Here is a 10,123-nt window from a genome sequence, read left to right as displayed (position 1 = left end):
TTTGTATGTTCCTAGGCTTGTGTACATGGATTGTCTCTGGTCAAGACTGGAATAGAATCAGTTACTTGAGCAGAGCAGCAACAGCAGCTGAAAGTCTGGGTGGAACAATCAAAATATTCACTAAGGAAAATAAAATTCATTGTAGAAAATGTTAGCTCCCAGATTTGCAATACCTTTCTCTTCAAGCACACTTCAATTTTTGTAGTTCCATTAGGAAAATAATCAGATGATCTGGAGTGATTTAAGAAGTCAAAGCACATTTTCCTCATTAGGAACTGAGAAGTTTATAATTACATAAATTGGAACAGTCACAGATGTTTTGAATTCCTAATTGATGGTTGTCTGAGGCCCTTAAAGCAAACAGAGGCATCAGCATCCTTAGCTTTCAGCAGAGATAAAGGACAAAGCTTATAGCTATCAAGTATGATGAGGGGAAAAACAGAGGCTGCTGTGACCTCTTGAGGAGTGTTAACTTAATGAAAAATTCACTATCTGGCTTGAACAAAGCATGCTTAAATTATTTTCAAGACCCGGTTAACTTCTGAGCTTTCCACACAGATGCAGTTTCCCCAGAGTTCTTAGCTTCTCCAAGAAATGTCTTCAGAAATCTCAGATCTTGCAGAGCGCATGTTCAAGAGAAAGGATGGTAATGCCCAGAGTACGTGCTTCAAATTGAGCAGTCTCTGCTTATAAATAACTAACTTTTCTTTATTTGTAAGTTGAAATGTTGACTTCTGCTGAGGATAAATTATTTTGTTGTGACTAAGTGCTCTTACTAATTTCAGTTTTTCTTACTCTACTGTGTTCAGTAAAATCAATAATATCATTGGTTGCGTGTATACTTCTGCTTCTTGTTCCTTAAGATATAGGTTTACAGTTGGACTTGATGATCTTTGAGGTCTTGTTTCTTATGCCAGACTTAATTGAATAAGGAAGATGGGTATTTCCATGATAGCTCTGTTACATCTAGTTGTTGCTGTCCCTAATTTTTGTACTGTTTTTGGAAAACTGAAATGTGTTATCATCTTCTGCTGAGTTCTGACGCTGTATAGCTATTTCAGACCAGTTCAGATTTTATTGTCCCAGAGTGCCGGGATGTCTTCAGTGATTATGTGGATGTCCAACTGAAGTGTGGTAGCAAGAAGCAATGAAATTAATGTTTAGGATGCTCACTTTTCACTTTTACAGTGGCCTGAAATGGAACATTCCAGATCTGCTATTCTGAAAGTTTTATGGTCCTTAAATATGATGACGGTTACTTTTTTTCCCCCCCTCAATCTTGTAAATTTGATTTTAATAAGGTGGAAAGGTTGTTATGAGTTAATTATATAATTAATAAAAATTAATTCTTATATGATGACAGCCCACTTATTTAAATAGCCACAAAGTGATCCTTCTGATTCCTAGTGAAATGGTGTCTCCCTTCAGAAAGAGAAGAAAACACTATCCCCACCTTAAATATCATCTCACTGTTTCCAGGTCAAGCCCCAAATCCATGCTCTCTTTTGTACAGAGAGCTACAGTGTAGAGGGTAAATGATGGTAGAACCAATAAGCCATTGATAATTGGACTGTGTATTAGTTGCAGCTAATCTGACTGCAGAAATATGACTCGTTTCTGTAGTGTGAAAGATGATGTCTTTTAACGTTTGCTTTATGCATCTGCCCTTGTCTGAGATCGTAATTAGGATATCTTTGATTCCAGAAGGTCCTTATGCATATTTGCTTGGAGCTGCATTCTTACAGCAGATAGTGTACTTCTTTCTTAGCTTGGATTGGATAGTGTACCTGTATATTTAGTCTTCTGTGCCTGCAGCCTGTGATCTTGAAGATAAGGAGAAACAGAATTGAGTACCTAATATTTGCAGCTGAATTCTCCTCTACCAGTCTTCTGTCTGTGTATACTACTGGTGAAGTTGGGGGTTGACAGGACACGTATTCCAAGCTGCTCTGTAAATATGCCTCATCTGAACCATCACAATTAATATCAAATGTAGGAGCTCATAATTTGAGTGCAAAACAGGAGGATTTTTTCTTCCTTTTCTGGTGTTGAAGTTAACTGTTGCATCATGAGGCTATGCATGTAAACATGCAAGGTCGTATAAACCACTTGAATTTGTAACCCACAACTTGTAGTGGACCATATTCTTAACCATCTAGGCAGGTGGTTTATCTCAGCATGCTGGAATTGCTCTGAAGAAGTTAGTTTTTGGATTTTGCTGTATGCTATGAAAATTGTTCTGCATATTGTCAGAAAGCATGAAAACCAGAATAGCTTCTGGCTATGTTACTGTGCTTTCCTGACAAAATTCTTCATAGGCTAGTAGTATAGATTATAAGATTATAACTTTCTCTCTGTGCTGGTATTCTGTTTTGGTTTTGTTGGTGGTTTTTTTTTGTTTTTTTTGTTTTCTGTTGTTGTTGTTTGTTTGTTTGTTTGTTTGTTTTGGCCTTCAATGTAAGGGGGAGGAAGGAGAAGGAAGTAGGGGAGATCTTCCCATGACCAGACCTTGCCCTGTAGTTTCAGCCAGTTTAGAGAATTGATACGAAGTTTCAGAAGAGTTACTTATTAGTTACTTTGCATGGTATCTTTTGTAACAGTTCACAAGGTTATATTGCTTTGTCTTAAATAAATAAGTGAAAAAAAAAAGACAAGAAAAATTAAACTGAACCATTTGATTTATCCTTGTTTCAGTTTAGCTTATCAGAAAGAAGGAAAATAGAAAAGGATGCTTGAATACAGTTACAGTTTCAAATAATATTTATTTATTAGCTTCATTCTGTAAATATACCGAATAAAATTGTTTTACAATTTTCCCAACAAAATGAACTTTATAATTAAATTTTTATATAGGGAAATGAATTACAAACAATTCAATTTATACTTAACAGGAAGTACAGTGCAGCAAGATACAAGAAGGCCAAGTTTCACTGGAGTGTGATGTGTTATGCAAGGAAATGAAACGGAAGGCGTCTGAGGTGGTGTATCCATTTTAGTTATGTTGTCTTCATTGCCTTGAGAAAAGTTGGAAAAAACAGGTAGATCGTTATTTTTTCAAGACAGTAATAGCAAGAAATGCAGTGTAACTCAGCGTACAGTTTAATTGCACATTTAATTTTTGGACTATTGAATCTGGCTTATTGCTGAAAATTGCACTACTTGTAGATAGTGTCAACTCACTTGATGAAACACTGTGTTAAGGTAATGCTCTATTACCTCTTTATTTTTAATGTACATTGGAACTGGAGATTTCCTCTTCAGCCAAGAAGTGCTAATCAATGATAATAAAATCATTACTGCTAGTGAGAGCTATAGAAGCACTTCATTTAGGCCTTACTTTTACTTTGAAGGTTAGCAAAGTGTTATCTTGTGTGTTCCTGTCACACAGTATTAGGTGACTGCCACAATTACAGAGAGCTTTCAGCAACTGCATGTGCTTTTCAGCCCATTGTAAACATGGATGCTCTCCAATAATTTTGTTTGAAGTAAAGAAACTGCTGCATAATCTCACCTAAAGAGACAGAGTATCCACATTGTTTTTCTAGGCCTTTTATGGAAACATGAGGAAGTGGTGCATGAACTGGTTAAGTTTCTGGCATTTAATTTGCTGTCTTGAATGCTATGTAACAGTTCTGTAGAGTGATCAGTTGTAGTTCCAGGTTTTATTTTTCATAAAACTTTCTGATGGTGAAGCAAATGTAATTGCATTGACAGTTTCCATTACGACAAGAGCAGTCGAACAATATGAGTATGCATTATCCAATATGTCATTTGGTACAAAAGTGGAGATTTCCTTTTGCTCTAGCAGTCAGGGCATATTTAATTACTTGGAATGAAGTGTGTGAGTGTAAATTACATACATATATAAGGATTTACGCATCAGTGTACAGTGTGCTGAATTGAGGATTGAGTTACTGAAAGCTTAGAGAGTGACTTTATTAAGGAATTTTCCCTGGTATTAATGAATATATATATTTTCCCCAGGTTTTATATTTGTCATTTGAATTTTCCAGTTAGTCAGAAGTTTAGTTTTATAACATGGTAGCGTCTCTTATGTTCCATGTTTTTCAAACATAAATTGATAGAGGTTTTTCACAGAATGTTTTAGAATCTGAGTAAGCTCACAGCTCACTTGGTGAAGGTTTTGCTCGCTTTTCTGAGAACTGTTCTATAAATTATGGCTCTGTAAGATAATAGTTTTACCTGCTTTTACAACAGTTACTTATCACTTTGTATGTCTGGACAGATAAAAGAGGCAGAAGCCAAAGCTGTTATTGAAGAGGAGAAACGAAGACAACAGGTATCAAACTTAATTCTTCTTCCCCCCCAACCTCGTTGTGTTAATAAATCACTTGACGCACGTGCAGCCCAATCTGTATACTTTGTATAGTGTTTCTCCCAGTTACTGCTTTCAGCTGTTATGTTGTCCTTAGGTATGTGCCATGGGTGATCTACAGTGGTTAAAAGCAAGTATATTTTCTCTTAACAGTTCTCACATCTGTGGGCAAAATGGTAATCATTTGATGTCGCATTAGAATAACTGTATAATGTATACATATATTTAAATACAAAATACTTCTGATTTTTATCCATCATTTTATAATTCCTTAAATTCACAGAATTACTAAGTAGCCTCTGTAAGGTTGAATTACTGAGTGAAACTTCTTACTTACTCCCCTTCGTGAGAGTGAAGAAACCTAAATTGGTCTCTGTCCTTCAAGGTCTGGTGGGAGTGGGGAATTTTTTTGTAATTGCTGGCTCTGGTGAATGTGTGTTCTCAGCACTGTAATCCAAGAAGCTTCTGTGCCAGCTGCCTGGAAATACTATCACTAATCTTGTTTCAGAAATTAACCGTAAGCTTGGTTGCTGGTGACAGCAAACTCAGGTTTATCATCTGGGCGCTGCAGCCTCAATGCACTCCTTCCAACAGGCTTGTATGCCTGTGACAGAGCACAGACCCCCCCGGTTGTACACCCCCCATCGGACCCCCCCCCACATTAGATCCCCCCCATTGTATCCCCCCCCCATTGAATCCCCCCGCCCTCCATTGGATCCCCCCGTTGTACCCCCCCCCCCTCCCCCACTGAACCCCCCCCCATCGGACCCCCACCCCATTAGATCCCCCCCATTGGACCCCCCCCGGTCTATCCCCCCCCTATTGGACCCCGCCGTTCGATCCCCCCCCATCGGACCCCCACCCCATTAGATCCCCCCCATTGGACCCCCCCCGGTCTATCCCCCCCCTATTGGACCCCGCCGTTCGATCCCCCCCCATCGGACCCCCCCGGTCCCGGTCCGTCCCCACTCACCGCTTCCTCCTACGGGGCTGCCAACACCTCCGCACTTTACGGCGACGCTGTCGCAAAAGCGCCGCACCCCGCTGCGCTTTACGGCGCGCCGCGAACTGCAACTCCCAGTGTCCCCCGCGCTGCGCCGTGTTACGTCTCTCCGGGGACTGCAACTCCCAGCGTCCCCCGCGCGGCGCAGGCGCAGAGCGCGCGGTGTGAAAAAGGCGGGAAGGCGTCGGGCGGGAGCTGAGGTGAAGCAAAGTGGCGGCGGGGCCGGGAAGGGCCTTGGGGCGGGATGGGCGCCATTGGGCCTCGTTATAGCGGGATAACGGTGTTATTCTGGGACGTGGAGTGAGAGAGACCGGGTGGTCAGGGGGGATTTGAGGGGAAATAGTGAGGAAATAATGCTCAATGGGCGTGTGTTCCCCTCAGGTGAGCGGCGCCATGGGCAAAAGGAGGAGCAGCCAGGTGACAGGTAATGACTTAAAATGGCCTCAAAATGGCCAAAAAATGGCCTTAAAATGGTCTCAAAATGTCCTCCAATGGGCCTCCAAGCGGTCTCAAAATGGCCACCAAATGGCCTCCAAGCAGCCGCAAAATGGCCTCAAAATGGCCACCAAATGGTCACAAAATGGTTTCCAAAGGGACTCAAAATGGCCACAAAATGGCGTCCAAGCAGCTGCTGTTCCTCTTGCAGGTGTTGACCACCATGATGGCCCCAATGTCAAAGTCAGGGCAGGACTGAGGGGAGACAACAAGGGGGGGGACGACTATAGTGGGGACAACAATATGGTGGACAGCAAGGGGGGGGACATCAATGGAGGGTACACTAATAGAGGGGACACCAATGAGGGGGGAAACAATGGAGGGGACACCAATATGGCGGACAGCAAGGGGGGGGACATGATTGGATGGGGCACCAATGGGGAGGACAACAGTAGAGGGGACACCAAGGGGGGGGACACCAATATGGCAAACACCAATATGGCGGACACCAATATGGTGGACACCAATGGAGGGGACAAAAATGGAGGGGACAGGGACACCAAGGGGAGGGACAGCAAGGGAGGGGACACCAGTATGGTGGACACCAATATGGCAGACACTAATGGAGTGGATACCAAGGGGGAGGACATCAATAGAGGGGACACCAAGGGGGGGGATACTAATATGGGGGGCACCGAGGAAGAGGAAACCAATGGAGGGGGCAGCAATATGGGGAACACCAATGAGGGGGACATCAATGGAGGGGACATCAAGGAGAGGGACAGAAATGGGGGGGACACCAATAGAGGGGGCAGCAATGAGGGGTATGTAAGTGGAGGGGACACTAATATGGGGGACACCAAGGGGGGAGACAGCAATATGGGGGACAGCAATGGGGGAGACATAAATGGGGGGGACACCAATATGGAGGACATCAGTATGGGGGCCATGATTGGAGGCGACGCTCTGGACAATGGCGGAGGGATGGACTCAGTGCATGGAGATGGAACAGAGAGGTAATGGGGGGAAATGGGAGGGTGGGGGGCAGAGGGAGGGCTGGAGGTGGAAATGGGGGCAGAAATGGGGCTTGGGGGTAGGAATGGGGCCTGGGGCCAGCAATGGGTCCTGGTGCCCCCCAGCTGATGGGGTTTGGGGTCTGTTTGGTTCCCAGCCGCTCTGATAACAGAGGCGCAGCAGCCACCCCACAGCTCAGCGTGATGGAGGAGCTCAGCCCCACAGCGGCCCCATTGGCACAGGTAGGACAGGGCCTCTGCCCCCCCAGCGTCACCCCACAGCTCCCCATGGCTATGGGGCAGGGAGCACACAGGTTATGGGGGGGTTTGTTCCAGGATGGGATGGATGGCTGCGAGCAGCAGGAGGACCAGAACAGCCCTGATATGGGGGACCTACAGCCCCATAGCACCCCACAGCCCCATAGTGACACCGATGGGGGCTCAGAATGCATTGAGGCCACCAAAGAGCCATTGGAGGGGGAGTGGGCAGCCAAAGTGGAGCCCACTTGTGGGGCAGAGCATGAGGAGCGCTATGGGGCTGGCACTGTGGGGCTGCCCCACATCTCAGCACCGGAGCACAGTGGGGTGCCAGGGGGGGACACCGAGCTGCTGCAGGTAATGCCAGAGTACTATGAGAACCCATAGGGAACAGCCCCATAGCACTCCACTGCAACCCACATTGTCCCACTTCACCCCATAGAGCTCCAGTTCACCCCAGTTTACCCCCCATTCCACTCTAGATTGCCCCAATTTACCCCAGTTCACCCCAAATCACTCCAACTTACCCCAGTTAACCCCAGTTCTCCGCCATTCACCCCCAAATCACCCAAATTCATCCCAGTCCCCCCTCAGGTCACTCTCATATCCCCCAGTCCCCCTCAATTTGCCCCCATTCACCCCAAATCATCTCAGTTCCCCCCCAAGTCACCCTCAGATCCCCCCAGTTCACCCCATTTCATCCCAGTTCCCCCCAGTTCAGCCCTTGGTGCCCCAGTTCACCGCAGTTCCCCCCCATTCACCCCCAAATCATCCCAAGTCACACCAATTCCCCCCCAAGTCACTCTTAGATCCCCCCAATCCCCCCCAATTCACCCCAGTTCACCCCAGTCCCCCCCCAAGTCACCCTCAGTTCCCCCAATCCCCCCCAATTTGTCCCCATTCACCCCAGTTCATCCCAGTTCCCCCCCGTCACTCTCAGACCCCCCCAATCCCCCCAATTCTCCCCCGTTCACCCCAATTCACCCCACATCACCCCAGTCCCCCCCCAAGTCACTCTCATATCCCCCAATCCCCTCCCATTCACCCTCATTCACCCCAGTTCATCCCAGTTCCCCCCAGTTCATCCCCTGTTGCCCCAGTTGCCCCCATTTCACCCCATTTCCCCCCCAGCCCCCCACCCCCTCCCAGCCTGCAGCCCCTCTGTGCCCTGTGGACGCCGATGGGGACCCGGCCTCACCCAGCTGCATCCCCAGGTTGGACCCCCCTCCCCCCACCAGAACCCAGAGCTCATTTTGGGCTTAAAAAGCCCCGGATTGGTGCTATTTTCACCCCCTTTGACCCCCAGGAATGAGGTGGCACCACGTGAGGATGCGTCTGCGGTGCTGGGGGGGCTGATCCTCGAGCTGTCCAACCTCAAGTGAGTGCTGGGGGGGGGGCTAGGGTTAGGGTCCCATTGGCACTTATGGGGTCTCACTGTCCCCTGTGTGGTCTCACCGTCCCCTGTGGGATCTCACTATCCCCTATGGGCTCTCATTATCCCCTATGGGGTCTCATTGGTCTCTATGGGGTCTCACTGTCCCCTATGGGGTCTCATTGTCCCTGCAGCCGCCGTGTGATGAGCGCCCATCGTGCCCTATAGGGGTCTCACTATCCCCTATGGGGTCTCACTGTCCCTTATGGGGACTCTCATTGCCCCCTATGGGGTCTCATTGGTCTCTGTGGGGTCTCATTGTTCCCTATGGGGTCTCATTGGTCTCTATGGGGTCTCATTATCCCCTATGGGGTCCCATTATCCTACAGCCGCCGTGTGATGAGCGCCCATCGTGCCCTGGAGTCGCTGCTGCGGCTGCGTCGTGAGCGGAGCCGGGGGGTGAACAACAGCAGGAGGAGGAGGAGGAAGATGGAGGGGGACGAGCAAGGATGAAGCTGCAGCTGTGAGTGGGGCTTTATTGGGGGAAAAAAGCCCATAATGGTGCAATAAACACACGAGTGTGAGCAGGGCTGGAACAACACAACTACACAATAACACAACAACACAACAGGGAACAGCTGCTGAGCTCTGCTCCTGGTGCAGAGTGGGGGTGTAAAGCTGATGGTGCACAAGTGATGGTGCAAAGTGGTGGTGCACAACTGAAGGTGCAAAGGGATGCTGCAAAGTGATGGTGCACAAGTGATGTTGTACAAATGATGGTACAAAGTAGTGGTGCAAAGTGATGGTGCAAAGGTATGGTGCACAAGTGATGATGCACAACTGAAGGTGTAAAGTGATGGTGTAAAGATGATGGTGCACGAGCGGTGGTGCAAAGCTGATGGTGTACAAATGATGGTGCACAAGTGATAGTGCACTAATGATGGTGCACAGTTGGTGCCCAGCTGCTGCCTTCTGTCCCACATTGCGCTCAGCACAGCCTGGGGATGACACAGAGTGCGTTATTAGTAATAGTAATTAGTAATTACGGCCTTAATTAACATCATCACCACCACAACTGCCCCGACACACAGGGGGGGCGGGCCGACAGGGGGCGCTGTGGTGGTGCGATAGTGGGTCGTGATAGTGAGAAGGAGGGCCTTGGTGGTGATAAGGGGGGACATGGTGATAAGGGGGGATGGGGGGATGGGGGGGTCCTGCTGATAAGGGAGGTCCTGCTGATGCTGTGCTGAGCCGTGGTGACACCGACACACCTGGGGACACACACAGACATGGTGGAACATGGCAAATGGCGACCAGGGATGGGGACACCCCCCCCAATATGGTGACCCCAGTGGCAATGACCCCAGTTGACCCCCATTATGTTGACCCCCCCCCCATGACAGTGACCCCAGTAATGGTGACCCCAGGTGACCCCCCCCAATACGGTGACACCCCCATGATGGCGACCCCAGTGACACTGACCCCAGGTGACCCCCCGGTCACATTGCCCCCCCCTGCCGTTGCCCCCCCCCCCATTCCCATACCTGCCGTCCCGGTTTGGTCCGCTCGGTTCTGTCCCGTCCCGGCTCGGTCCGTTTCGTTCTGTCCTGTCCCAGTTTGGTCCGTTCCGTTCAGAACAGTCCTATGGTTCCGTTCCCGCAGCAGAGCCCTCAGCAGGGCCGGCAGCCCCATGGAGTCGCACCACG

General features: G+C 48.2%; 1 protein-coding gene and 1 long non-coding RNA gene across 2 annotated transcripts in view; one reads left to right on the top strand and one right to left on the bottom strand.

The window, feature by feature from the left end:
- Nucleotides 1–2,742: 2,742 nt before the first annotated feature.
- LOC146757097 (uncharacterized) lies at nt 2,743–4,941 on the bottom strand. Its single transcript, XR_014937027.1, has 2 exons — nt 4,674–4,941; nt 2,743–3,014 (listed from the first exon to the last, which is right to left on the bottom strand). It is a non-coding gene; the product is annotated as an uncharacterized LOC146757097 (long non-coding RNA).
- A 364-nt stretch (nt 4,942–5,305) lies between these two features.
- LOC146757096 (uncharacterized) overlaps nt 5,306–10,123 on the top strand; it is a 5,306-nt gene continuing 488 nt past the window's right edge. Inside the window, exons 1-8 of the mRNA XM_085523444.1 lie at nt 5,306–5,539; nt 5,721–5,763; nt 5,986–6,790; nt 6,946–7,030; nt 7,124–7,402; nt 8,177–8,259; nt 8,352–8,423; nt 8,807–10,123. The exon at nt 8,807–10,123 is cut by the window's right edge and continues 488 nt beyond it. Coding sequence (XP_085379570.1) covers nt 5,733–5,763; nt 5,986–6,790; nt 6,946–7,030; nt 7,124–7,402; nt 8,177–8,259; nt 8,352–8,423; nt 8,807–8,930 — 1,479 coding nt within the window. The 5' untranslated portion in view covers nt 5,306–5,539; nt 5,721–5,732 and the 3' untranslated portion in view covers nt 8,931–10,123. The remainder of the gene's footprint in view (nt 5,540–5,720; nt 5,764–5,985; nt 6,791–6,945; nt 7,031–7,123; nt 7,403–8,176; nt 8,260–8,351; nt 8,424–8,806) is intronic.

This window comes from Coturnix japonica, chromosome 24 (genome assembly GCF_054131305.1).
Source record: "Coturnix japonica strain WE chromosome 24, WE-NBRP24, whole genome shotgun sequence".
NCBI classification, from domain to species: domain Eukaryota; kingdom Metazoa; phylum Chordata; class Aves; order Galliformes; family Phasianidae; genus Coturnix; species Coturnix japonica.
This window is presented reverse-complemented; position numbering and strand designations above follow the sequence as displayed.